The sequence below is a fragment of the Orycteropus afer genome, unplaced genomic scaffold (assembly GCF_000298275.1).
Source record: "Orycteropus afer afer isolate SDZICR_OR568_19922 unplaced genomic scaffold, OryAfe1.0 scaffold00127, whole genome shotgun sequence".
In the NCBI taxonomy this organism is placed as follows: Eukaryota; Metazoa; Chordata; class Mammalia; order Tubulidentata; family Orycteropodidae; genus Orycteropus; species Orycteropus afer.
Genome location: NW_006921714.1, coordinates 6,500,196 through 6,527,225, shown reverse-complemented (window position 1 = coordinate 6,527,225; position 27,030 = coordinate 6,500,196). Strand labels below are relative to the sequence as shown.

Genomic DNA, 27,030 nt, shown 5'->3' with positions numbered 1-27,030 from the left:
CCTCCACTGATGGGAACTTAGGTTTTTTCCATCTCTTTGCTATTGTGAATAGTGCTGCAATGAACATAGGTGTGCATATATCTATTCATGTCCTGGCTCTCACTTCTTTAGGATACACACCTAGTAATGGGATTGCTGGATCAAATGGTATTTCTATTTCCAACTTTTTAAAGATTCGCCACACTTATTTCCACAGTGGTTGCATCATTTTCCAGTCCCACCATCAGTCTATGAGAGTCCCAATCTCTCCACATCCTCACCAGCATTTGTTATTTTCTGTCTTGCTGAACTTTGTTATAATGCTCGGGTGAGATGGTATCTCATGGTTGTTTTGATTTGCAACTCTCTAATGGCTAATGGGGAGCTCTGGTAGCATAGTGGCTAAGACACTTGCCTGCTAACCAGACGGCTGGCGGTTCAAACCCACCAGCCACTCCTCGGAAGGAAGGTTGGGCAATCCTACTTCCGTAGTGATACTGCCTCGGAAACCCAAGGAGGGGTCGCTATGAGTCGGGGCTGACTCGACGGCACATAACAACAACAACAACAAATGGCTAATGATCACAAACATTTCTTCATGTTTGTTGGCTGCCTGACTATCTCCTTCAGTGAAGTGTCTGTTCATGTCTTCTGCCCATTTATCAATTGGATTGTTTGTCTTTTTAATGATGAGGTGTTTGATGATGAGGTGTTGGAGTTTTCTATAAATTTTAGAGATAAGTCCTTTATCCGATATGTCATTGCCGAATTTTTTTGGCAATCTTGTTCTATTTTTACTCTTTTGGAGAAGTCTTTTAATGCACATAAGAATTTAATTTTTAGAAGGTCCCAATCATCTAGTTTATCTTCTGCTGTTTGTGCATTTTGGGTTATGCTTGATAGTCTATTTATGCCATAAATCAGGGTTCCTAAGTTCACCCCTATTTTTTCTTTGATGAACTTTATAGTTTTAGGTTTCACAATTTCTTTGATCCATCTGGAGTTAGTTTTCGTGTATGGTGTGAGGTACAAATCTTGTTTCATTTTTCTGCAAATGGATATCCAGTTTTGCCAGCACCATTTATTAAACAAACATTCTCTTCCCATTTAGATGAATTTCAGCCCTTTGTCAAAGATCAGCTGATCATAGGTCGATGGATCTATTTCTCGGTTCTCAGTTTTGTTCCACTGGTCTATGTGTCTGTCGTAGTACCAATACCAGGCTGTTTTGAAAACTGTAGCTGTACAGTATGTTTTGAGATCTGGGAGTATGAGACCTCCTACTTTGGTCTTCTTCTCAGTAGTGTTTTGCTTATCTGAGGTCTTCTTCCTTTCCATATAAAATTAATGATTAGTTTTTCTATGTCTTTAAAGAATGTTGATGGGATCTGGGTTGGGATTTTATTGAATGTATAGATTGTTTTGGGTAGTACTGACATTTTCACAATGTTCCATCTTCCTATCCGTGATCATGGTACCAAAATACATTCTTCTATTTATGTAGAACTCTCATAGGTTCTTGAAGTAGTGTTTTGTACTTTTCTTTGTGTAAGTCTTTTGTATTCCTGATAAGATTTATTCCCAAGTCTTTTATCTTTTTGGTAGCTATTGTAAATGGTATTGATTTCCTTATTTCCTTTTCAGAGACCTCTTTGCTAGTGGAAAGGAATCTAACTGATTTTTCTATGTTGATCTTGTATCCTGCCACTATGCTAAATCTTTCAATAAACTCCAGCAGTTTTCCTGCTGAGTCTCTTGGGTTTCCTATGTATACGATCATATAATATGCAAAGATGTTTTACTTCTTTACCAGTTTGGATGCCTTTGATTTTCCTTTCTTGCCTTATTGCCCTGGCTAGGACTTCCAATACAACACTGAATAGAAGTGGAGATAGAGGGTGTCCTTATCTGGTTACTGTTTGCAAGGGGAATCGTTTCACTCTCTCTCCATTGAGAATAATGTTGGCTGCTGGTTTTGTATATATGCCCTTTATTATGTTGAGGAATTTCCCTTCTATTCCTATTTTGCTGAGAGTTTTTATCAGGAATGTGTGTTGGATTTTTTCAAATGTCTTTTCTGCATCGATTGATATGGTCATGTGATTCTTTTCCTTTGTTTTACTTATGTGATGAATTATGTTGTTTGTTTTTCTAATGTTGAACCATCTTTGCATATCTGGTATGAATCCCACTTGATCATGATGTATTATTATTATTATTATTATTTGATATGTTTTTGCAGTCTATTGGCTAGGATTTTGTTGAAGACTTTTGCATCTCTATTCATGAGGGATATTGGTCTGTAGTTTTCCTTTCCAGCGGTGTCTTTGCCTGGTTTTGGTATCAGGGTGATGCTTGCTTTGTAAAATGAATTTGGGAGGATTCCATCCTTTTCTGTGTTATGGAATAGTTTGAGTAGGATTGGTGTCAGTTTTTCTGTGAATGATTGGTAGAATTCTCCAATGAAACCATGTGGGCCAGGACTTTTTTTTGTTGATAAATTTTTTTATGACCTGTTCAATTTCTTCTTTTGTTATGGGTCTGTTCAAATTTTTTACCTCAGTCTGTGTTAGTCTAAATAATAAAAATAAATAAATAAACAAAACTCACTGCAGTCGAGTCAGATCTGACTCATAGTGACCCCTCCTTGGGTTTCCGAGGTGGTATCACTATGGAAGTAGATTGCCCAACCTTTTTTCTGAGGAGTGGCTGGTGGGTTTGAACTGCCAGCCTTCTGATTAGCAGTCAAATGCTTTAAGCACTATGCCACCAGAGCTCCTTAATAAGTAGTGTGTTTCTAGAAATCTGTCCATTTCTAATTTTTTGGAGTACAGTTCTTCATAGTATCCTGATATTCTTCTTCTTTTTTTTTCTGTTGGTTTTGTTGTGATATCACCCTTTTGTTTCTTTTTCGTGTTATTTGCATCTTCTCCTTCTTTTCCCTTGTTAAGTTTGCCAGTGGTTTGTCAATTTTATTAATCTTTTCAAAGAACCAACTTCTAGTCTTATTGATTTTTTCTATTGTATTTCTCAGAAGGAGAACAGCACACACCAACAACAACCACAACATTGTATTTCTATTTTCTGTTTCATTTGTTTCTACTCAAACCTTTGTTATTTCTTTTCTTCTGGTGACTGTAGGCTTTTTTTTTTTTTTTTCCTGTTCTTTTTCTAATTGTTGGAGATGCTAGGTTAAGGTGTTGATTTTAGTTCTTTTTCTTTTTTGATGTGTACATCTGTTGCTATAAATTGCCCTCTGATCACTGCTTTTGCTGTGTGTGTACCAAAGATTTTGGTATGTTCTATTTGCATTCTCCTTTGATTCAAGAAATTTTTCAATTTCTTTTTTTTATTTCTTCTATTACTCAGTGGTTTTTAAGGAGGGTGTTATTCAGTTTCCATGCATTTCCTCTTTTTCCATTGGTCTTCCCAGTGTTGATACCTAATTTCGTAGCATTGTGATCTGAGAAGATGCTTTGTAGTATTTCAATGTTTTTAAATTTACTAAGGCTTGCTTTGTGTCCTAACATATGGTCTATCATGGACAATGTTCCAAGTGTGCTGGAAAAGAATGTGTATTTTGCTGTTGTTGGGTGAAGTCCTCTGTAGATGTCTATAAGGTCAAGTTGGTTGATCATGCTGTTTAGTTCTTCAGCATGTTTGTTGAGTTTCTTTCCAGTTGTTCTATCTCTTATTGAAAGTGGTGTATTAAAGTCTCCTGCTATTACTGTGGCATCATCTATTTGTCTTTTCAATTCTGTTAAAGTCTGCTTTGTGTATTTTGGGGCTCTTTCATTGGGTGTGTAGATATTTATTATGGTTATGTCCTCTTATTCAAGTGATTCTTTAATCATTATGTAATGTCCTTCCTTGTCTCTTATGGTGGTTTCTGTCTTACAGTCTATTTTATCAGAAATTAAGTTTGCCAGTCCTGCCCTTTTTTGGTTGCCAATTGCTTGGTATATCTTTTCCCAACCTTTGATTTTTAGTCTATTTTTGTCTTTGTGTCTCAGGTGAGTCTCTTGTAGACAGCATATTGATGGGTCATGTTTTCTTATCTGTCTGCAACTCTCTGTCTCTTGAGTGGTGCATTTAATCCATTGACATTCAGTCTAATTATCAACAAATATGAATTTATTGATGTCATTTTGTTGTGTTTTTTTCAGGTATGGCTGATTTCTTTGTTCCATATAATTTTCTGTTGTTTTGGTGTTAGGTGCCATCGAGTCATCTCTGACTCATAGCAACCTTATGTACAACAGACTGAAACACTGCCCGGTTCTGTGCTCAGCTCATTTTCCTAATGAATCATGTTATCATCTCCTTCATTGTTGTTGTTTTAATATTTGCTAAATGTTTTTGCTTGTCTTCTTTTTAATTTTGGTGCAAAGTTTTATTATTTTTCTTTGAAGTTACCCTGTGATTTATTATTTTCTTCCCATGTTTAAAAGTCTATTCTATCTCATAATTGTCTTGACTTCCTCACCATTTACAAGCTCTGTAACTGTATTATTTATTCCCTGTGTTTGGTTTGTAGTTGCCCTCATGTGCCAATTGATGTCTCTGGTTCCCTGTTGACAATCTTGTAAGCTTATTTTACTTTGGATACTTCCATAACTGGGTTAGTTTCTGTGGTGAATTGCTTGATGTGGCCCTTCTAGCCATTGTCCTCCATTTTGTGATGCAGTGTAAATCCTATTATCCATGCCTGTTTGGGGTGATATGGTAGTTAAGGTCAGTGTCAACTTGGCTGGGCAGTTGGTAGTAGTTGTTCCCTATAATAACTGGCAATCGGCTCTGTGGTGGGATTTGCCATGAGAAACTGAGTAGTTGCTGATTGTTAAACCCATCCACTTGGGTTATTTCTGTTGGAGCAGCACAGGTGGGATATATCTTGAGTCCTGCCTTGCTGGAGGGTATAACCCAAATCATCACTGTTAGCTTCCTTGAGGGTATACCTATGAACCTCCTGAGAAGGTTCACACTCCTCTTGCTCCAGTTCTGTTTTGACTCATCATCATCTCACCCCTGAATTTGGGACAGCAGCCGTCATCTGATCTGCTGATCGAGGTTCATCAAAGCCCAACAATTGGGAGGATCCTCCAGACCTACTCACAGACCTGGGGCTTGCCAGCCTGTCAGTCTCCACCACCACTATGTGAGATGATACCTTGGGTGTCTGTGAGTTCTGTGAGGTGTTACAGCAAAATATAGAACCCTAAGATGGGGGAGATTACTGAGAGGAGGTGTATTAGGCTGGGTTCTCTAGAGAAGCAAGACTAGTAAAGCTTATATAGAGAGAGGGGAAAGAGAAATTTATCTTAGGAAAATGCCTCACACACTTATAGAAGCTAACAAGTCCCAAGTTCTTGGATTAGACATCAAGCTGAAGGCTTTTCCCAACTCACGCAGCTGCAGGAGCTAACTAGCTGAAGGCAGGCTGTTGACTCCGACGAATGACGAATCCAAGGTCTCCAGGCCGAATGGTGGATTGTTTGCTCATGGACAGTTGTAGGCACCATGACAGAATCTCGATCCACAGAAGAAGAGAGTCTCTTTTCCCAGGATGTCCACGAATATACTAGAAGCAGGCCACACCCCTAGGGAAACTCCCCTTCAACAGATTGGCTGCTCAAAACACATACATATGATCCCGTCATGGGAACAACTCACATCACAATTGCTCAAACCACACAGAATCATGGTCCAGCCAGGTTAACACACAGCTCCAGCCATCACAGGAGGAGAAGGAGTTAATGTCTGAATTGATGGAGTGGCACGGTAGTTTGGATATTTGGGACATCTTTAACCTCAGCCTTGTGGGGACTGCCCTTGTGCTGATCTTTCTAAGAGAAATTTTTCAAGCAGTTTCATTGTTTGTTGTTTGCTTTTGTTGGTTCTCTGTCCAAAGGACTCCCTTTAGCATCTCTTGTAAAGTTGGTCTGGTTTTAACAAATTCCCTTACTTTTTGCTTATCTGGAAACCTCCTAATTTCATCTTCATATTTGAGGGACAATTTTGCTGGGTATATAATTCTTGGGAGTTCTGGTGGTGTAGTGCCTAAGGCACCTAACTGCTAACCAGAAAGCTGGTGGTTCAAACTCACCAGCCACTCCTTGGAAGGAAGATTGGGCAATCTACTTCCATAGTGATACTGCTTCGGAAACCTAAGGAGGGGTTGCTATGAGTAGGATCCAACTCAACAGCAATGAGTTTTTATATAATTCTTGGTTGGAGATTTTTTCTTTGGGGTTTTATATATCCCATTGCCTTCTCATCTGCATGGTTTCTGCCAAGAAATCAGAGCTTAGTATTATTGGTATGTATAGGTAACTTTTTTATTTTTCCCTATGCTGCTTTCAGGATTCTTTCTTTGTCTTTAGATTTGGTTTGATGGGGATATGTCTTGGTTGTCACGGCCAGCGTGACAATTCTGGAACAGGGGGTAAGAGAATGAGTTAAAAATGAGAGAAAAATTAAAGGATGGGAACGGGAGGGACACTCAGAGCCAATGCAAAGCAGTGCCAATTTTATTATGATTATTCTCAAACTTATATACAAGTTTAACATGGGAGAAGTGCACAATTCATTTGTCATACAATCAATCACAAGTTAATCAGTATTGGGAAAAATACATGCATATACAATTGGCATATTAAAATTTAAACTAACATTCCTGTTTCCAAGGTACTTAGGTCACTATGACGTAAGTTACCACAACTCAGGTCACCATAACCTCTTGAATTCTATACTCATTCTTTTATATAATTATGTTCTCTAGAAACCTATGTTCCCTAGCAACTTATTTAGTTTAGATTGGCTTCCACATATTCTGGGTTCAATCAAAGGTTATGCCTCTTATGCACCTGCTGTTTCACAGAACAATACAAGGGAGAAAATGGCTGATGGTGTACTAAGAGCAGGGCCCAACTTTCAGGGACACTTAACAGCATCAACCCACAAAACCCAGGGCCCATCAGTCCTAGTCCTTATGGGGACACTGAAAGTAACAACCTATTTATGAGAGCCATTGCTCAATTAGTCACTCACCATGTCCCAAACAGTCCTTTAAGACTTAGGGCTCTCCACACTTGGTGATTTTCTTTTGGGGTCTATCCTGTTTGGGGTTCATTGAACTTCTTGAATGGATATATTCTTGTGTTTCATCATATTAGGGAAATATTCTTCCAACAAATTTTTGGCAATTTTCTCTGTGTTTTTATTTGTCTCTTCATGTTCTGGAATTCTGATTACACATAGATTATTCCTCTTGATGGTATCCCACATGAATCTTACGCTTTCTACATTTTGTTTTGATCTTTTCTCTGATTGATGCCTTAACTAAGTAGTATTGAGGTATTTGTCTTCAATCTCCTGAATATTGTCTTCCATTGATTTGATTCTACTCCTTTGCCCATTCAGTGTGTTATCTATTTCTTGAATCTTAGTATTAATTTTCTGGATTTCTATATGTTGTTTCTGTGTCATTTCTAATTTTTTTGTTTATTTTGTAATTGTTCTTATATTGTTTTCCTAAATTGTTCTAGAGTTTTATCTGTGTTTTCCTTAGTTCTGTCAGTGTTTTCCTTGATCTTATCAGTGTTTTCCTTGATCTGTCTCTCAATCCATTGAAGGTACCCAAACATAATTCTTTTAAATTCCTTATCAGGGAATCTCAATGCTGCTGCTTCTTCAGGGATGTTTTCTGGTCCCTTGTTTCTACTACTTCTCTTGCTTTTTTGTGTGGACTGTGATGGATTGTTGTCTCTGAAACATTGTGGTGGTGTTGTATTTATGTTTAATTTGTGGTTGTATATTGGTGTGCTTTGCCCAAGGGTGTTTTTGTTTTCCCCTCTTCATTTTGTTTTGATATATCTTTGTGAATAGGGTACTATGCTCCTCTATTTGCTAGTTGTTAGCAATTAGGCACTCATCACCTGTCTCCTGGTGGGTGTGATAGAGTATGAGGGTGTGTGCACAGATATCTGTTAGCTGTTCATAACAAGCAGTTGAGGGTGAGTTGAGCTGGTACTGGCTGCCTTCTATCATTGGACAGTTGGTGCAAAAGCAAGTGATGGCCTTCACTCAGTGGGAAGGGCTGCAGGAAGTGCAGGTATGATTGGGTTGGGTTGGAATAGTTGCTGTCTTCCACTCAATTAGACTATATATATATATATACCAAAAAATATATGTACCAAAAAAATTAAAATGAGAGAATAAAAACCTCAAACCTAGTAAACAAACAATTGCAAAAAAAAAGCAATAAATGAGAATAAAAAATTTCAAAATATAGGTTTTTTTAAAAAAAAAAAGGATAAAGGAAAGATGATGAGAAAAAGAGGGAGGAAAGCCACAGCCTCTGGGAAAGGAGGAATGAGAGAAAAGAGAGAGTAAAGGAATAGTGAAAAAATGGGAAAACTGCAAAAAAGAAAAACAACAGATGGGAAATATCAAAAGAAAGGAATAAAAAAGGAAGAAAGGAGGAAGATAAAAAGAATAATTTAAAAACAAACAATCAAAACCAAAACTGTTGGGGGTGGGGCATGACACCCAGGCTCTGTCAGAGCATAGACCAGAATGAAATTCCTGCTGCTCAAGAAGGTGTGTGGAGGCAGGGGATGGCCACACCACTGTTCACCAAGAGCGTGTGGAATGTAAGAGGAACAAAGGAAATATGGTACCTGTCCAGTCACCAGCCTCCAGTGTGGCCGTCCATGCTGTCCTCAGCAAGCAGAACCCACTCATGTGTCACCATCTAGGTAAGAATGCCATCTGCATGTGCTCAAAATGGTTGCACCCACTGAGTACAAACATCAAAATGCTGCACTCTCAGGACAGCCACTGCAGTCCATAAGTCTGTTTGTCTCCTTTGCTGTTTTCCTTTCTGGTTGTCAGGCAGCAGTGCAGTCCTTGCCCATGCAGGCCTTTGTGAGCAGACCTGATTCTCAAGTTACTACCAGGAAATGTTCAAAATGGCTGTGACCTCAGGACAGCCAGCTGTCTGCAGCTCCATTTGTCTCCTGAGTCACTGTTTTCATTCAGGTTCTTCTACTAGTTGGTATTTAATCCACTTGTTTATCCTTCCCTCCAAAGCTCAGGGTTCCAGGATCATCTTCAGTGTCCATTTCAGCCAGTTTCTCACTGCTTTGTGGCGGAGGGCCTGTGGAGCTTATCTGCCTAGTCCACCATCTTGCCAGAACATCCTCACCATTCTTATTTCATCCGTATGCTGAGCAAATAATCAAAGAAGCTAGATTCTATGAGGAAGAACAGAGCATCACGACCGGAGGAAGACCCATTAACAACTTGCAATATGCACACGACACAACCTTCTTGCTGAAGATGAAGAAGACTTGCAGCACTTATTGATGAAGATCAAAGACTATTGTCTTCAGTATGGATTATACTTCAACAGAAAGAAAACAAAATTCCTTACAACTGGACCAGTAAACAACATCACAATAAATGGAGGAAAAATTGAAGTTATCAGGGATTTAATTTCACTTGGGTCCGCAATCAATACCAATGGAAGCAGCAGTCAAGAAATCAGACATTGTCATGCCCTGGGCAAATCTGCTGCAAAAGACCTGTTTAAATGTGAAGAAGCAAAGATGTCATTTTGAACTAAGGTGCACCTAATCCAAGTCATGGTATTTTCAATAGCTTCATATGACAGCTCTTGTTGTTGTTGTTGTTGTTATGAGCCGTCAAGTTGGACCCGACTCAGAACAACCCCTCCTTGGGTTTCCAAGGCAGTATCACTACGGAAGTAGATTGCCCAACCTTCCTTCCGAGGAGTGGCTGGTGGGTTTGAACTGCCAGCCTTCTGGTTAGCAGTCAAGTGCATTAGACAGTGAATAAGAAAGAATGAAAAAGAGTTGATACAGATGAGTTGTGATGTTGGTGAAGAAGACTGAACATACCATGGACTGCCAGAAGAACTAACAAATCTGTCCCGGAAGTGCAGCCAGGATGCTCCTTGGAAGCGAGAATGGCTAGACTTTGTCTCATCAACTTTGATCTAGTTGTCAGAAGGGACCATGCCCTGGAGAAGGATATCATGCTGGGTAAAGTAGAGGTTCAGCAAAAGAGGGGAAGATTCTCAACAAGATGGATTATCACAGTGACTGCAACCATGGGCTCAAGTATAGCAAAGACTGTGAGGATGGCACTGCACAGGGCAGTGTTTCCTTTTGTTGTACAGAGATCACAATTTGGAGTTGGAGCTGACTCATAGCACCTAACACCACCAACAAGATATGCATCCAGAAGCTGGACAATGAATAAGGATGACCACAGACAAACTGATCCATTTGAATCGTGGTGTGAAAGAATATTAAAGACACCACGCACTGCCAGAAGAACAAACAAATCTGTCTTGGAAGAAATACAGCCAGGTGTGCCTTTGAAGTGAGGATGGGGAGATTTCATCTGACATACTTTGGGCATGTTGTCTGCAGGGACCAGTCCCTGGAGATGGATGTGCTGCTTGGTCAGCACATCATCAAAAAACAGGAAGACCAGAAACAGATTGATTGACACAGCAGCAGCAACAACGGGCTCACACATAGCAATGTTTGTGGGGACGGTGCAGGACCAGGCAGTGTTTCCTTCATTCTGTTGTACGTAGGGTCACTATGAGCCACAGCAGAGCTGATGGCACCAATCAAAAACATTGACCTATAGCAAATTCACACAACAGAGTGTGTGATAGCAATAAAAAACCATGGAGAGGTTCTGGAGCTCTGGTAGCGTAGTGCCTAAAGCACTTGACTCCTAACCAGAAGGCTGGCAGCTCAAACCCACCAGCCACTTCTCGGAAGGAAGATGGGGCAATCTACTTTCGTAGTGATACAGCCTGGGAAACCCAAGGAGGGGTTGCTCTGAATCGGGTCCTACTGGATTCAGTAGGTTCTGTGGATGGTCCACATAACAACGACAACAACATGTGTATGGATGGAACCCAAAGCCCGGGGTGCTGGGGCTGGAGGTAGAAAAGGAGCTGACTACAGAGGGGCATGAGAGAAGTTCGCGGTGATGGACAAAGTCTCTAGCTCAGCTGGTGGTCACATGACTGTAAGTGTGTTCAAACTCAGGGAAGTAGACACAACAAGTGTGGGTTTTACCATGTTTAAATCCTATCTCAATAAACTCGACTTAAAAAAAATCCTGTTGAAGAGCATGAAACTGCGAGAATGAAAATGGCCAATTCAATAATAGGAGCAATGCACAGAGCACGGGGCACAGTGTGATTCCAACTTGTAGGAGGGGTCCGTACTCAGAGAGTGACAGCTGGAAGGGAAGGACATGGGCCAAAAGTAATAATGGCACCTTATGCAGAGGGAAGTATGATTTTTGCTTCCCTTTTGTGTGCCTAGGAGCTCTGCTGGCATAGTGCCTAAGGCACTTGACTTCTAACCAGAAGGCTGGCTGTTCAAACTCACCAGCCACTCCTCAGAGGGAAGGTTGGGCAATTTACTTCTATAGTGATACTGCCTGGGAAACCCAAGGAGGGGTCGCTGTGAGTGGGATCCGACTCAACGCCAGTGAGTTTGGTTTTTTTGTTTTTTGTGTGCGTTTGTGGATCAGGTGGTGGGGTGTTAACACAATCAACAGGAAAAAATGTTGGAAGGACTTGAAACCACGGCCACTTCTGCGGGTTTCTGGTGCTTTGCAACTTTAAAAGGTGGATCAAGCAACAGACAAACACACGTGAAGGAAAGCACCAGTAGGCGGGAGAGCCGGAGCGCGAGCGGAAGCGAGCCGGTTGGGTGAACCCGGCGGGCGCGCGAGTGGGGACGCGCGCACGGGGTGGAGTGGCGCTCGGGTCACACGCGCGCGCACGGGGTGCGCAGGCACGCACTTAGGGACGCGCGCACGGGGTGCGGCGGGCGCGCGGGGGCGGAGACTCCAGCGAGGGGTGGGGAGTGCACAGGGTGGCGCTTGTTCCTACATCTTTAGAGAGCATCCAGGCTGCCCTGGGCGGGCCGTGTCCCCATTGGCCGGCCCGAGAAAGGCCATCCAACCCTACATCGAGCACTTAGTGATCTGAACTGGGCCGGTGAGGGCCGCGAGATGTGGAGTGAGTTCCTTTCCTCTGGGGCCAGCCAGGGGGCAAGCAACCCTGTCCAAGGAAGGAAAGGCTGCGGGCCCCAGGACCAATTCCTTCCTTCCCTCCCCCACCTAATTCACTCACTCACTCACTGTTTCTTTCTCTCCTCCCCTCGGAAGAACGAGTGGCTGGTGCTGCGGTTGGAGGCGGTGAGTCACCGGGACCCTCTGCATCCATGACTGGCCTCCCCCAGGCCAGGATGGATGGGTGTGAGGACCTAGAGACGCGGTGCCGCCCCCCACCCCGGCCCTGCCTCCTCCCTGCCCTCCACCCCCGCCCCCGGAAGCTTGCTGGAAAAGTCCAGCTCTAAAGCCAGACTGCGCAGAGAGGGGCTACCCCGCCTCCTTGCCAACTTCCATTGCCAGCATCTCCAGTCTTTGAATATATTGAGCAAGTAGCGAAAAACGAGATTTGTGGCTGAAAAGTGCTTTTTTAAAAAATGGTGGATTCCACCTGCATCATTTATGGAAGGTCACAGTAAGGAGAAGAGGACGCACAAAAGTGAGGTTAAAGAGAAGTTTTTATTCTTAGTTTCCGGGGGAGGTTTACGGGTCCCTGAGAGGGGCCTGGGTGAGGTTCACGGGTCCCTGAGAGGGGCCCGAGAAGTCGCACCGCCTGGCTGGGGAGGGGAGGGTTTATAGTCTTGTGGAGGACCTAAGTGGGGACACTAAGGAAATGGTGGGGTCCAATTAGCTGTTAGCATGGGTCTGTACTTAATTAGCATGAGGAGGCTTCACAAGAGGAAGTTTGCCACTGCATGGGACTTCACAGTCTGGGCGGGTTCTGTCACCTCGGTTGTCTTATTAGGCTGTCTCATCAGGGCTTGACACTGGGAGGAAGCTGCTAACTGGAATGTTGGTGGCTTGGGTTTGCTTGGGCCTAACAATTTACTCAAAAGAAGCTGAAGCCCAGGGAGGGTGAGCGCCTTCCCAGTGCCACACAGCAAGTGAAAGACAAAACCAAGAAGCGGGGTCTGGTTCTCTGTGACTTCTTTGCCCAACTTGGCTCCAAGCCCTCCATTTTCTGTTTGGGGACCTGTCCAAGTCCCCATCTGCCCCGAGCGGACTGTCCACTCCTGCTGTCCCCAGAAACTGTCCTGGAATTCCTAGGCCCCATTCCCTGATCCATGCCCGATATTAAAGCTTCTCCCCCAACAGTCGTGGCCGTGGGGTCGGTGCCTGTGGTGCTTGGCGCCCTGGGCTTCACTGGGGCCGGAATCGCGGCCTCCTCCGTAGCCGCCAAGATCATGTCCGCAGCGGCCATCGCCAACGGAGGCGCAGTTCCTGCAGGCAGCCTGGTGTCTGTCCTGCAGTCAGTGGGTAGGTGCCCAGCAAGGCTCACTGTGGGGGCGGGGAGGGGGGAGGATATGGGGGAGGATCAGAGCCTCAGAGTGTCCAGCCCAGAAGCTGAGGCCTGGAGGGGGGACCATTCCAGTGGTTCTCAGCATCCCTGGTCCTTGTTCCTCCCTCCTTCCCTGTCTCTCCTCTCTGTCTCCTTCTTAATGAGGTTGCAGGCAGGAGTGGAGGGGTGAAGGTTGCTGGGTAGGCAGAGGGAGGGAAGGAGCCCGGGCCTGGGTGCATGATGTCTGGCCTCTGGGTCCAGCCCCACCCAGACTCGCTGGTGTCCTCAGCAGCTTCTCTCTCTAATGACCCTCAGTGACCCCTTTGTCGAGTGAGGGGCATGTAACTCTTCCGTCTATGGCTAGCTCTCTCTCTGTTTCTCAATTCTCATGAATTTACCCCATGACTTCTCCCTCTTAGCTGCTTCCAGCATCCTGTCCCCAAAGCAGAAACCTGGGGGATTCAGGATGTGGAGAAGGCAGCAGAGGGGGTCTGTGGGCCTTCTGAGGGGACTATGCCCCTGGCTACCGCATGTCCCCCTGAATTCACTCTCTGTCTCTTCCACAGGGGCTGCCGGACTATCCACATCTTCCAACATTCTCCTGGGCTCCGTGGGGTCAGCTTTTGGGGCCTGGCTAGGGGGTTCCAAAAAGGACTCCCCTCCACCTCCCCCAGGTGAACCCACAGGGGAAGAAGGGGACCCATCTCCGGGAGAAAATGTACCCAAAGCTGAACCTGTAAAACCCCCACTCAGGTCAGAGAAACATGAAAAATAAAGCCCCTGTGGTGACCACTGCCGCGTCCTTACTTCCTTCATCTGTGGGTGGGAGCTGGGAGCTGGAGCCACCAAGCTGTCCCGTCTGCACCCTGCCTTGTCATGGAGGGCAGAGCCAGGTGGTGGGTTGACCAAGCACCAGATCAGACATTGGTTGGGCCTAGCCTAACTGAGGATGTGCTGCCCTTCGATGGACCTCACTTTACCCCTCATTCAGTGATGACATTGACAAAGGTTACCATTGGGAAACAGTGATGAGGAGAGGCCAGGGCCTCCATCCTAAGCCAGTGCCCCCAGAGCTCTTTGTCCTTTCTTGCTTACGGGCGCTAGGTGTGCCCCATAAGGAGTTCTTTATGGCATGCCATAAAAGGTGACGTAGTGGATGAGGCATTTGGCTGCTAACCAGAAGGTCAGTGGTTCAAACCCATGAGCTGCTCCTTGAGAGGAAGATGAGGCGATCTACTTCCATAAAGATTTACAGCCTTGGGAGTAATCAACTTGATGGCAGCGGGTTTGATTTTCTTGGTTTTAGCCATACCCCATACCTCTTCCCCCACTTCCACAGTCCTTTCCTGCCTCTCCTTAGGGTCCTGTCATAAGGCCACCAGACAACCACTGAAGTGCTATGGTATGCATCATGTTACAGTGGGGCCCTCTACTCTTGGGCCTCTCTGGGGGAGAAGATTGAACCTGGAATAGTGGCTGTGCTGTACACTGAAAATTGAGTTCATTATTCGCCAGAACCCTCACTCATAAGAGAAGGGAGGCCCAGTGGGGCCATGCTTACAGCTTTGCCCACTGTTACTGCAAAGTCATGTCTGAGAGGCCAGTGGTGAAGAGCCAAGCAGAGCCATGGAGCTTAGAGGTGGGGACCAAGGATTCAGTATCTAGATGGAGACAGGTCCTCTGGGAACCATGAAACCTCCCCTTCATGAGTATGGGAGGGAGAAGGCGGCAGGATGCCCCAGGCACTCAGGGAGCCTAGAAAAATGGGTGCTCTGGAGAGGCCTGCCCTGTAGGGCCTTCCTCGCCAGGGGAAGGAGGACTGGCCAGCCAGCCAGAGCCGGTCAGACCCAGATGCATTGTGGAGGGGCTTCTGCCTTCAGCTCCCAGGAGGCCTTCAGAGGCGCTGATGTTCGGCCTGCCATTGAAGATTATCTTAGGAAGGGGTGCATTGACGGGGGAGAGTGCCTGCAGCTCTCATCAGACTCTCCCTAGCATCAAGAAAGAGGGGAGAGAAAACAGCAGCTGTGTCCAGGATCAATCCGTAAGGGGTTTATCCTTACACTGGGTAAAAGCCAGGCTTCACCCACCCAGCTGGAGCCACTTGGGGATACTGAGGGAGTTTTGAATGCTTGGTTCTCACTGGAGGTGGAGCACCTGTGAGATTGCTGAGGGAGGGCAGGTAGGTATGGGAGGGGTGGGGCTGCGATCTGGGCCCTGGTTGGTTGAAAACCCTCCACAGTTTCTCCAAACCCTTGTGGTAAGCCCCAACTTCCTATATTGTGCCCCAGGACTGCCACACTAAAGGGCTACAAACTGGGTGGCTTGTAAGAATAGAAATATATTGTCTCATGGTGAAGACCAGAAGCCCACATTGAGGATGGCAGCAGGCCCGTCTCCAAAGGCTCTAGGGGAAGATTCTCTCTCGTCTTTCCCAGCTTCTGGGGGCCCCAGGTGTTCCTGGCCTTGCAGCTGCAGCATTAGCTTGTCATCTTATGGCTGTCTTCCCTCTGTCCATCTGTCTCTTCTCCTCTTTTATAAGGACACCACTCATGTTGGACCCACCCTACTCCATCATGACCTCATGTTAACTGATAAAACCAAAACACAAACCTGTTGTCAAGTTCAACTCATGGCGACCTCATGTGTGCAGAGTAGAACTGCTCTTCTTAGGGTTTTCAAACCCCCCCCCCCAAAAAAAAAAACCACTGCAGTTGAGTTAATGCCAACTCATAGTGCCTCTAGAAGACAGAGTAGAACTCCCCGCAAAGAGTTCCCAAGGCTATAACTTTATAGGAGCAAAGCCCAAACCAAACCCACTGCTGTCAGTCAATTCTGACTCACAGCGCCCCAGAGGGCAGAGCAGAACTGTGTCAGAGGGTTTCCGAGGCTGTCAATCTATAAAGATTGCAGACTGCCTCATCTTTCTCCTGCTGAGCAGCTAGTGGGTTCAAACCACTGACCTTTTGGTTAGCAGCCTAATGCTTTTCTGCACTGCACCATCAGAGGGCTATCGTGGCAGTGATGTTTTGTAAGCAGATTGTTGGGTCTTTCTAGATGTCCCTGGGTGGGTTTGAACTGCCAGCCTTCCAGCTGAGTAGTTTTTCACCACCCGGAAACGCCATCCTTAACTGATAACCTCATTCCAAATAAGGTCATTTCACAGCACTGCTGACTAGGACTTCAACATCTCTTTCTTGGGAACACAGTACAATCCAGAATGCTAGCCCTTCCCCATCCTGCCCCTGCACGCCTTCCTCTGGGTCCCAGAGAGCCCTGGGTCACCTGCCTGGCTGCACACCCCTAGCAAAGGCCAAGCATTTCCCCTCCATTCCTGAGCATCGGCCAGTGCCTGGCCCAGAGCAGAGCTCAGAGAGTCTGTTGTTGTTGTTATTGTTATGTGCCGTGGAGTCGGACCTGACTCATAGCAACCCCTCCTTGGGTTTCTGAGGCAGTATCACTATGGAAGTAGATGGCCCAACCTTCTAGGAACCAAGAATAAGTCAGCAGAGCCCATTGTTGAATGAGATGTTTCTGCAAGTCTTGTGCTTGGCGAGCAGGGGAGAACGTTAGAAGACCAAGGCCCTCAAGCAGATAGGTCAGAGATTCTGAAAAATTAAAATTTCCTCTGGCTGTTGGGGGGAAAAGAAACGCCGGGACCTGGGCAGCAGGCTTTAGCTTAGGGACACCCAGTAAAATTGGGCTCTGTGTTTTCTGTGCCTGGGCCAGGCCATTTGAGAAGTACCTACTGTATATGTGGGAGATGGGAAATGAGTGGGGTTCCAGCCTGTAAAGGAAGTGGCTCAAAACGTGTTGCCCTCCCCTACCCACTGTCCCTGACTCCTCAAAGGAACCGAGCCAGCTGGGATCCTTGAGGTCATTTGGTTCAACTTCCTATTAGAGGGATGAACAAAGGACCAGAGAGGAGGTGACCAGTCCAGGGTTACATACGCAGTCATTGTCAAGGGAGGGGACAGCTTCCTGTTTTCACATTTAGACTTAGCTCATGACACCCCTACACCATGCAGCCAGGTGATGACAAGGTCAGGAAGGAGCCTGAGTTCCCCAGTCCCAGAGTGCTCACTGTTGGCCTGCCCCCATTGATCGATTTATCGCAAGCAGGAAGGGTGGGCTCCACAAGCTGTTTTCAACATGCATCTTTATTCCTTTTTTTTCCCTGGGGGTCTAGGCGGTCTTTTGGTACAGAGTCTGCAGACTGGCTGGGCAGGTCCTGCAGGTCTTCTGAAGGCTGTGGGTGGCTGAAGGGCAGAAGCCTGGCCTAGGGCATCAACAAGGCCCCGAGAGTAGACCCAGTGGAGACCAGAATGGCCTTGGCTTTGAGGGAGAGTCCAGCTGCCCCTGCAGGAGAGGAGAGACTGGTCTGAGGGGTGCCGGCCACCCAGGAGGCTCAGAGACCACACCCAGCACCCTCCTGTTTTCCTGCATGTCCCAGATCTCTGCTTGGGGAAAAGCCTCTATAGACACATAGACCTGAAGTCTGGTGGCAAAACCAAGAGCTAGCAGCTGCCTCACAGCCCATGGAAAAGGGCTGAACCCCAGGTTGGGGAAGAGATGCATCAAGTCACCCAGCAAATCTTTGCACAGAGTTGGTAGAACCCAGAGGGCCCTCCGACCAGGGCTTCTTCTCTTCTTTCTCTGCCTCCTTCAGAGAAATCCAGAAGAAGACAGAACAGGAGGCAAGGGACCAGAAATGCTGAGGCTCATGGGGGCTGGATCCTCTGATCCTGCCCCCCCGCCCCCGCCCCCGCCCCCGCCCCCAGCGAGCCCTGAGCATCACACTTACCCACTGACTGCAGAATAGACACCAGGCTGCCCGCAGGAACTCCGCCGCCATTGGCAATGGCTACTGAAGACATCATCTTGGCAGCGATGGAGGAGGCTGCAATTCCAGCCCCGGTGAAGCCCAAGGCACTGAGCACCACGGGCACTGTTCCCACGGCCACAGCTGTGGGAAAGGAGCTACGATGTGGAGGATGGACACAGGGGAATGCCCCCCACCCCCTTGGTCAAGCTTGTGGGGCATCAGGGGGCCCACAGAAGGGGCTGAACTCTGGGCTTGAGAGACAGCGGGGTATAGGACAGAGGTCGAGTCAGGGAGGCAAGGCTAGGTCGGGAAAGCTGAGGGGGGACTGGGAAGGTCACTGGGGGCTGGGACTTGGGCTGGGCTCTGACTTGCAGCAGGACCTTCCTGGGGAAAGTCCCCTGTCCTCTGAGCCTCAGTTTCTGCCTCAGTGAAGTGCTGGTAGGGAGCCCTGGAGGGGCAGTGGTGAAAGCATTCGGCCGCTAAGCAAAAGATCGGCAGTTTGAATGCACCAGCTGCTCCGCCACACTGGAGAAAGTGGAGCCAGTCAGCTTCTGTAAAGATTGCCTGCCTGGGAAACTCTCTGGGGCAGTTCTACTCTGTTCTCTAGGGGTGCTGTGAGTCAGAATCAACTCAATGGCTGTGGGTTTGGTTTGCAAATGCTGGAACAAAGGAGTTGTTTGCAAGCTTCCTGTTTGGAAATCTTTTATGCAAGCAGATCTTGCCAAGGGGACTAACATAAGCAGAGAAGGCCTATGTTCAGAGGTTGGCTGCGAGCAGACTCAGGCCTCTGTGCCCTGAGTGCCTGCGGCAGCTCTGGCCTCCACCGTGTCTCCACTAGGCCAGGGGATCTGAGCAATGGCCCTTGTGGAATCACGTACTATGTTCCAATTCAACGTGACTCGTCCTAGGTAATCCTCCCGATATCCCGTCATGGGCCCTATCGGTTATGTTTTTCAGAGGAGTCGAGACATACCTGGCGTCACACCATGGTTGCTCTGTACAGGGGACAGTGGGCCCCCACTCCAGCTGCCTCACCCCTGTTGTCTCCTGACCCTGCTCCAGTGTTTCTGTGTCTCTCCATCATCCTCCCTCCCTCCCTCCCCATCCCAGCCACTTGATGCCTGGGGGAAATCTGGGCATGGGCAAGGCCAGTTACTCCCCAAGTCCGGGGCCCCAGGGCGGGTGGGGACCCGAGCCCCTTCCCCGTAGTGACTCACCACTTCCAACCACAGCAGCAGTAGTCTTGGCTGGAGACGAAAAGAACATTCTGTGAGTGGGGCTCGCTGGCCTCCCGGCCACTGCCTGAGCCCACTGCCCCACAGAGAGCGGGGTGCCCTGGGTTGGGAGTTACAGGAAGGAATGACCCCTGCCTGCTCCATCCTGCTTCCTCCCACCCAGGGACATTCCTGAGCTCGGGGCGATGGTTAGGGAGTCTGACTTCAGAAGGAGAGTCCTGTCATGAGGGGATTTCCGTGGCCTGGCGTTATGGGAAGGAGCCCTCAAGGTGCAGTGGTTAAGCACATGGCTGATAACCAAAAGGTCAGTGATTCAAACCTACCAGCTGCCCCATGGGAGAAAGATCTGGTAGTCTGGTTCCATGGAGATTTACAGCCTTGGAAACCCTATAGGGGCGTCCTACTCTGTGCTATAGGGTTGCTATGACTTGGAATCAACACAATGGCAATGAGTCTGGCTTGGGACAGCTTTGGTGCTATGAATAGATTTGTGCCCCCAAAAAAGATCTGCTCAATCAGGCCCTAACCCCCAAACCTTAGAATGTGACACTATGTGGGAATCAGAGCTTGGCAGATATAATGAGTTATGTAATCAGGTGGGCCTTAATTCAATATGTCTCATATCCTTATACAAATAGAAGAGATACCAATACAGACAGACATGGGACTGACAGGTTTGTGAGGATGGAGGCAGAGATTGCTGTGATATAGCTACAAGCCGAGGAAAGCCTGAGACCGCCAGAAGCCGGGAGAGACAGAGACAGAGAAGGATCCTCCCCTCAAGCCTCTGAAGAGAGCAGGGTCCTGCCGACATCTTGATATCAGAATTCTGGCCTCCAGAACTGTGTTGTTTAAGCCTTGTACTAACCAAACCAAACCAAACTTACTGCCATTGAGTCCATTCCGACTCATAGCGACTCCCTTTGGGCTTCTGAGGTGGTAAATCTTTATGGAAGTAGATTGCCCAGTCTTCCTTCCACAGAGTGGCTAGTGGGTTTGAACCATCAACCTTCTAGTTAGCAGTCAAATGCCTAGGCACTACGACACCGGAGCTCCTTAAGCCTCGTACTGGGCTCAGGTTTTTTCCAGATCCCCAGTCCCTGGACAGGGTCCTTGGCCTCTGCTCCCCACCCTTCCACCTAGCTCCTCTCTCTAGCTCCAGGCCCTCCTGAGATACTCACCCAAAGAAGGAAGGCCAACCAGGGAGGCCCCAGTGGCCAGTCTACCCATGTTGACCATCCTCATTGCTGACATCATGCCAAAGGCCAGGTTAGAGGCCCAGACACTTGTGACGGCAAATGCCATGGCACAGAGAGGAGCGCAGACGTGGCCACACCTGCCAGAGGAGTGGGGCTTTGGTGAGGGTTTGGGGATCCCAGGACTAGCATCCCACTCACTGTCATGAAACACATGGGGGAGCAGGGACAAGGAGGCTGCTCTGAATTTGTGCAGGCAGTAGACACAGAAAGGGTCTTGGGGTGAAGGAAGGAGGGATGTGGTGCTGAGGGTGCTGAAGGGCTCGAGCTTCTGGAGGGGCCTGGGGCATCTTATGTTCCCAGGTTCTCTGCATCTTCGCCCCTGAGAACCCCAGCGCCAAAGTCATACTTCAGGGATGTCCTTACGTCTCCCCAAAGCCATGGGAAAAGCTCCAGAATTAGGAAAAGTGGAACCTCTTACAGTTTTAAGACATAGTCTGTGGTCAAGGTGCTATGGGTACCTGCTGCAATGTAATGCCCTTGCTAAGCCCAGAAGGAAGGGATGCCTGGGCCCGTTGTATAAACAGGTTATACAGGGGCTGAGAGAGCATAAGTGATTCACCCAAGGTCACAGGGGTCCCACCCAAATGAGACAGGACCCAGGTTCAGCTGCTTCACTGGGCTGGTAATGGCTCTGAGTTGGTTCTTCCTGTGACTGACTGTAAGCCCTAACCACCTCACCCCTCCAAATCCCAGCTACTGGTGCCTGAGGGGGCCTAGGAGGTGGACAAGTGTGGAAGATCCCAGAGTCCCTGGGCACAGGGGCAGCCAGGGCCGTGGGCCCCATCAAGACCCTCTTTTTCTGATCACAGATGTGGCAGCCTGATGGGGCTAGAATAGAATGGTCAGTCAGTGGGCGCACGCTGGCAGCCCCTCTAGTCCCTGAGCCCACCATCCACCTGCGGTCAGGCCACCACCCCTCCCTGTCTTACCTACAGGAACAGATCTCCCAAGAATGTGTCTGGAATGTCTGCTGCAGATATTTAAAGTATTCCTGCACTTAATGCATAGCCCACAAGGGATGCAGGCAGCCAATGAGGTAAGTTTCATTTTCTGGAGAAGTGAAACCAGAATGTTGCTCTCTTTGTCCACCTTCCACTGGCAGTTAAACTTATTTACTTTGGGGGTAAGGCATGCCCTATGTAGGAATGAAATTCCTAAGAAATAGGATCAAAGTTACATGGTAAATGGATGAATATTAACGTCTAATGGAGACAAGTTTTGGAATGATACTAATCCTTATAATGGCCAGGTGTTCAGTTATTCAAAGAGTCTCGTTATGGACTGAACTGTGTCCCCCAAAAAGATGCATTGGATATTTGAAAATATTATTAACAGGTTATAATGGAGTAAGGTGTGTCCTAATCCCACATGCCTGGTGTGTCCTTATAAAAGAGAAGAAGAGACAGGGAGAGAGAGTTGGGGAAGGACCTATGACGCTGTAGCTGCAAGCAGGGAACACCTGGAGCTACTAGAAGCTGAAAGAGTATGGAACAGATTGCCCCTGGGAGCCTCCGAAGGACAACATGGCCAACACCTTGATTTGTACTTCTCGCCTCCAGAACGATGACAATAAATTTCTGTTCTTATAAGCCACCCCATTTGGGGATTTGATTACAGCAGCCCTGGTCTACCCTGAGGGCCTGCCATGCCAGACATTGATTTATGCACTGAGGTAGAGCAGGCAAATGTGCTGCCAAAGATCTCTTTATAAAGTGCTGAAGAGCAAAGATGTCACTTTGAGGACTAAAGTGCACCTAGCCCAAGCCATGGTATTTTCAATCGCCTCACATACATGTGAAAGCTGGACATGAATAAGACAGAAGAAAAGTTGATGCCTTTGACTTGTGATGTTGACGAAGAATACTGAAAATATCATGGACTGCCAGAAGGACAAACAGATCTGTCCTGGAAGAAGTGCAATTGGAATGTTGCTTAGAAGCAAGAATGGCCAGACTCACCTACTTTGGTCATGTTGTCACAAGGGACCAGTCTCCAGAGAAAGATACCATGCTTGGTAAAGTGGAGGGTCAGCAAAAAAGAGGAAAACCCTCAAGGAGATGGATTAACACAGTGGCTGCAACGATGGGCTCAAGTATAGCAAGGATTGTGAGGATGGTGCCTGACCAGGCAGTGTTTCATTCTGTTGAACATGGGGTCACTATGAGTAAGAGTCGACTCGACAACACCAAATAACAGCATCCACACAAGGGTGCCATCCTCCTGATTTACATTATTAGAAATCTGTCCAATCCCCTTGGTGGCCACACACACCTTATTTGCATAATCCCACCCAATTATTTGGCAGGAATTACAAGACCATGACTAGAAAGGTCACATAAAAACAGTCTATCATACCTCAGGCTTTTGTAGGTATGATTCTTTTATAGTTGGAGGATAACTTCCACCTTACAATCATTTTGCCGGTCCCAAACAGTCATTAACTGGTGGGGACCAAGAAAAAGACCCCCAAAAGAACATGACTGCAAGGCACATGTTCTAATTACAGTTGAGATGACAAGGCTTCTCTTGTGGTTGAATGTTTGCTTTAAGAGATGGCAAGGTCTCTCTCATGGTTAAATGCTTAATTGGCAATACATCAAGTATTAAAAGTAGATGTTATTCCAATAGTCCATATTTTTATCTTATTGGGATGTTTCATACTTTGGGTCACCGTGTCCTAGTAAACATTTATTGTTCCACACTCCTTATTCCTGAGGAGATTTCTGTGATTGTTTTAATGACCACCTGCTGCCCTTGAGCACATGTTGTTGTTGTTGTTATGTGCTGTCGAGTCGGCCCCGACTCATAGCGACCCCTCCTTGGGTTTCCGAGGCAGTGTTACTACGGAAGTAGGATTGCCTAACCTTCCTTCTGAGGAGTGGCTGGTGGGTTTGAACCGCCAGCCTTCTGGTTAGCAGTCAAGTACTTTAGCCACTATGCTACCAGAGCTCCTAGCACATAGAGGAGTAAAACTTTAACTTTGTAGAGAATAAGCTGATTGTATGGATTCCAAGACTAATGATGTAATCATGTACAAACATGTAAATAAAGTAGAACAAAGGCGGCCCTCTTGCAGGACATGCAGGGCGTCCGCCTGGTCCCTGTTCCTTAGATAAAAAAGAAAACCATTGATCCTTTCATGTTGCTTCATTTCGTGACCTGTGCAGTTTTGCAGCAGTTAGCAATTAGTTCTTCAGGAGGTCAAAGAGTCCTCAGGGTGAGGTTATTCAGGTACCAGACATTCAGGTTTGCTGCAAGTCTCCGTCTGATCTAGTAAGCTTCTCCAAAAAATAGTCTTGGCTTCATCCTCTCCTGGCTCTGTTAAAATTTAAGAAGATTATTCTCTTGCTCTGAGCCTCACGAGAGATCAGCATATCGGAACCTTTAAGGGATTTCAGGTTTGGCCATTGTACTCCAATCCAGTATGGCCTGTCCCTTAGTCTACCCTTTCATACTTACCAAACCAAACTCACTGCCATTGAGTCGTATCTGACTCATAGTGACCCCTCCTTGGGTTTCCGAGGCAGTATCACTACAGAAGTAGATTGCCCCATCTTCCTTCCAAGGAGTGGCTGGTGGGTTTGAACTGCCAGCCTTCTGGTTAGCAGTCACATGCCTTAGGCACTATGCCACCAGCTTCTACAATTACAGTTTTTACAATCACAGTTAACCCTGCTAACAATCAACACTCCCAAATGAATCATGTTAATAGTTGATCTTCCCCCACCCTCTACTCCCCAGACTCATCGAGAAAAGAGGAAACTCTCTAGTGGGGATCTTCTCTTGTCCTCTCCTTTGAGTGTACGCACACACACGAAAATGTGTAAGCCAGCCATTTCATGACTTTATCTCTCCCCATCTTACATAGCCAATTTCTCAGTTGCCCATCCCTATCAAACCAGTACTCTGGGGAGACAAGAATGTTCCTTGAGCTGAGGAATCTTCTGTTCCAACTGGAACTTTGTACATCTATATCTGTAAGCTGTGTAAGCAAACATCAAAACTTGAGGCATTTGGCACAACTAGACTGGTTAACTTGGGTCTGGATTAGACTCCATTTTACTTTAGCTTCCACTTTTTTCTTTAGCCTTTTTCTGCTTCTTACCCACGGCTGGACTTTGAAAAACTTGAACTTCCTTTAGCAAATAATGGAACCTGTTCTCAAAAGAATGCTTATGCCAGGCCCCTTGCAGAACTAATTTAGTAAATACTTACCTGCACCAGCCCAAAGATGTCTGCAGATTAGAAACCAAGTGTAGCAGTTAAGGTTGTGTGTCATCTTGGCTGGCCCTGGTTTTGAGTGATTAGGTAGCTGGATGTAGTTATTCCCCATGGTGAGACTGGTAATTAACTCTGTGGTGGAATCTACTAGAACAGTTGAGTAGCTGCTTTACGGATGTGGGCTGCTTCCAGCATGTAAGAAGCAACTTTGAGGAAGGTCTCCAGCTTTTTGGCATGCTCGAATACTGCATGTAGCCAACATGGTGTTCAGCAGCCTGCCATGCTCTGCCAATCTTGGAACTTCTTCTGGACTTGAATTAGTGGCCTGCCGTGTTCTTTGGTAATATCAGGACTGCAGCTTTTTACTTCTCAGCCTTGGGTTTTTCAGCCTTAGCAGCCAGCACCTGCCTGAGTGTAAAAAAGCCTCCAGATTCAGTGGGCTGGGAGCAGGAGGCAGAGCTGAAGCCCAAGGTTGAGGGGCTTTCACCCAGCCCCTAGAGCCTGGCACTTTGAACTCAGACTTCTAGCCTCCAAATTTGTAAGAGAATAAACCACTGTTTGTTCAAGCCATCCCATTTGTAGTCTATTTCCTGTTAAAGCAACACAAGGTAACCAAAACAACAAGCTACAGAAATGTTTGTCATTTAGCAACTGAAAACTCTGAGGTCTTATAATAACTTTGTGACTAGTTAGGTAAAACCAAAGAAACCACACCCACTGTCACTGAGTCAATTCCAACTCACGGTGACTCTATAGGACAGAGTAGAACTGCCCTATAGGGTTTCCAAGGCTGTAAATTTTATGGAAGCAGACTGCCTCATCTTTCTCATATGGAACAACTGGTGGGATCAACCTGCCAACCTTTTGCTTAGCAGCTGAGTGCCTTACCCACTGTGCCACCAGATCTCTTTTTTCTGATTAGGCAAAAGTCTGTAAATAATAGCCAATCAGAAAATTACCTGTTCCCAAGCCACTCCAGATGTGACTTTTTCTCTTAAAGATTAACTCTACTCAGTTGTAGCCTAGTATCTCCTTCAGCCATTAGAGACAACAACAGCCAAAGTAACCATCCAAGAATCAAGTTTTATGTCCCATGCCCCTTCGCTCTTTCTCTTACAAAGTCCCATGCTTCCATGAATGTGGAGCCATTGAAATGTGTCCCACTCTGACACCAACTGTAAGAAAGGTAAAGCTGGGGTGTGTGACCTCCTCTAATTTCATGAGGGGTAGGGAGAATCACTCTCAACATCAGCCCAAGGCTAATTCATATGAAGCAGAGGTTAGACGTACCCCCTCTCTCCAACCTTTTCACCAACTCTGACCCCAGGCTTCCCTCCCACGGCACGCTCTACTTCTCTGTCGGGTCTGTAATTCATGGCAATGGCCACCCACAGAGAACTCACAGACAATACTCATGAATATGGAGATTATTGGGGGAGTAACAGGTTACAGTTCAGGTTCAGGAACACTCAGGATACAGTTCTTCACTCAGAACAGCTTCTTGGTCATAACATAGCATGACTTCTCCCTGGCCCTTAGCCTCTTGGTCCTTGGCATCCCAGGCCCCTTGGGCTGTCCTGGACTCTGCACTGCTCAGGTAAATGTTACAAATCCCTTTAGCTCCAGCGGTGAGTGCCCAGAGGCACCCCACTCTGTCATTAAGCCTCAGCCCAAAGGCTTTCAGCTCTCTCACTCCATGGTCAGCAAGCGTAGGTCCACCAAGTGCCCAGAGTCACCCCACCCCACCAACAAGCATCCTTCCCCAAAGCACTCAGCTTTCTCACTCTGTGGGTCAGGAAACACTGCACCGCCGGTCTCCTGTCTCTCTTGCCTCCGCTGCTGCCAGTTCTGTGCTGCTGCTTCTGGCCAACTCTCACTGTCTCTGGTGTTACAGCTCTCACTCTCTCTCCGACTTTTGGGTCTAGGAGGTTCTCAGTGCAGGGATCCCAGGTTCAAAAAACATGCTTCACTCCTAGCTCTTCTTTTTTGGTGGTTTCAGGTCACCCCGCTCCACCTGTGGGATGGCTTATTTCATTTTACTTTTTATTTTTTTCCAGAGAC

The 27,030-nt window shown here is 46.7% G+C and overlaps 1 protein-coding gene across 1 annotated transcript; it reads left to right on the top strand.

Annotated features, from left to right (window-relative positions):
- Positions 1-12,054: 12,054 nt before the first annotated feature.
- On the top strand, positions 12,055-14,207 carry LOC103200124 (interferon alpha-inducible protein 27-like protein 2). Its single transcript, XM_007944544.2, has 4 exons — positions 12,055-12,061; positions 12,211-12,240; positions 13,249-13,410; positions 13,999-14,207. Exons 1-4 carry the CDS (start codon positions 12,055-12,057, stop codon positions 14,205-14,207), a joined length of 408 nt encoding a protein of 135 aa, XP_007942735.2.
- Positions 14,208-27,030: the final 12,823 nt, after the last annotated feature.

Coding starts and splice junctions, on each gene's coding strand:
- LOC103200124 (XM_007944544.2), top strand. Junction 12,241..13,248: donor TGGTGCTGCGGTTGGAGGCG/GTGAGTCACCGG, acceptor CTCCCCCAACAG/TCGTGGCCGTGGGGTCGGTG. Junction 13,411..13,998: donor GTCTGTCCTGCAGTCAGTGG/GTAGGTGCCCAG, acceptor TCTCTTCCACAG/GGGCTGCCGGACTATCCACA.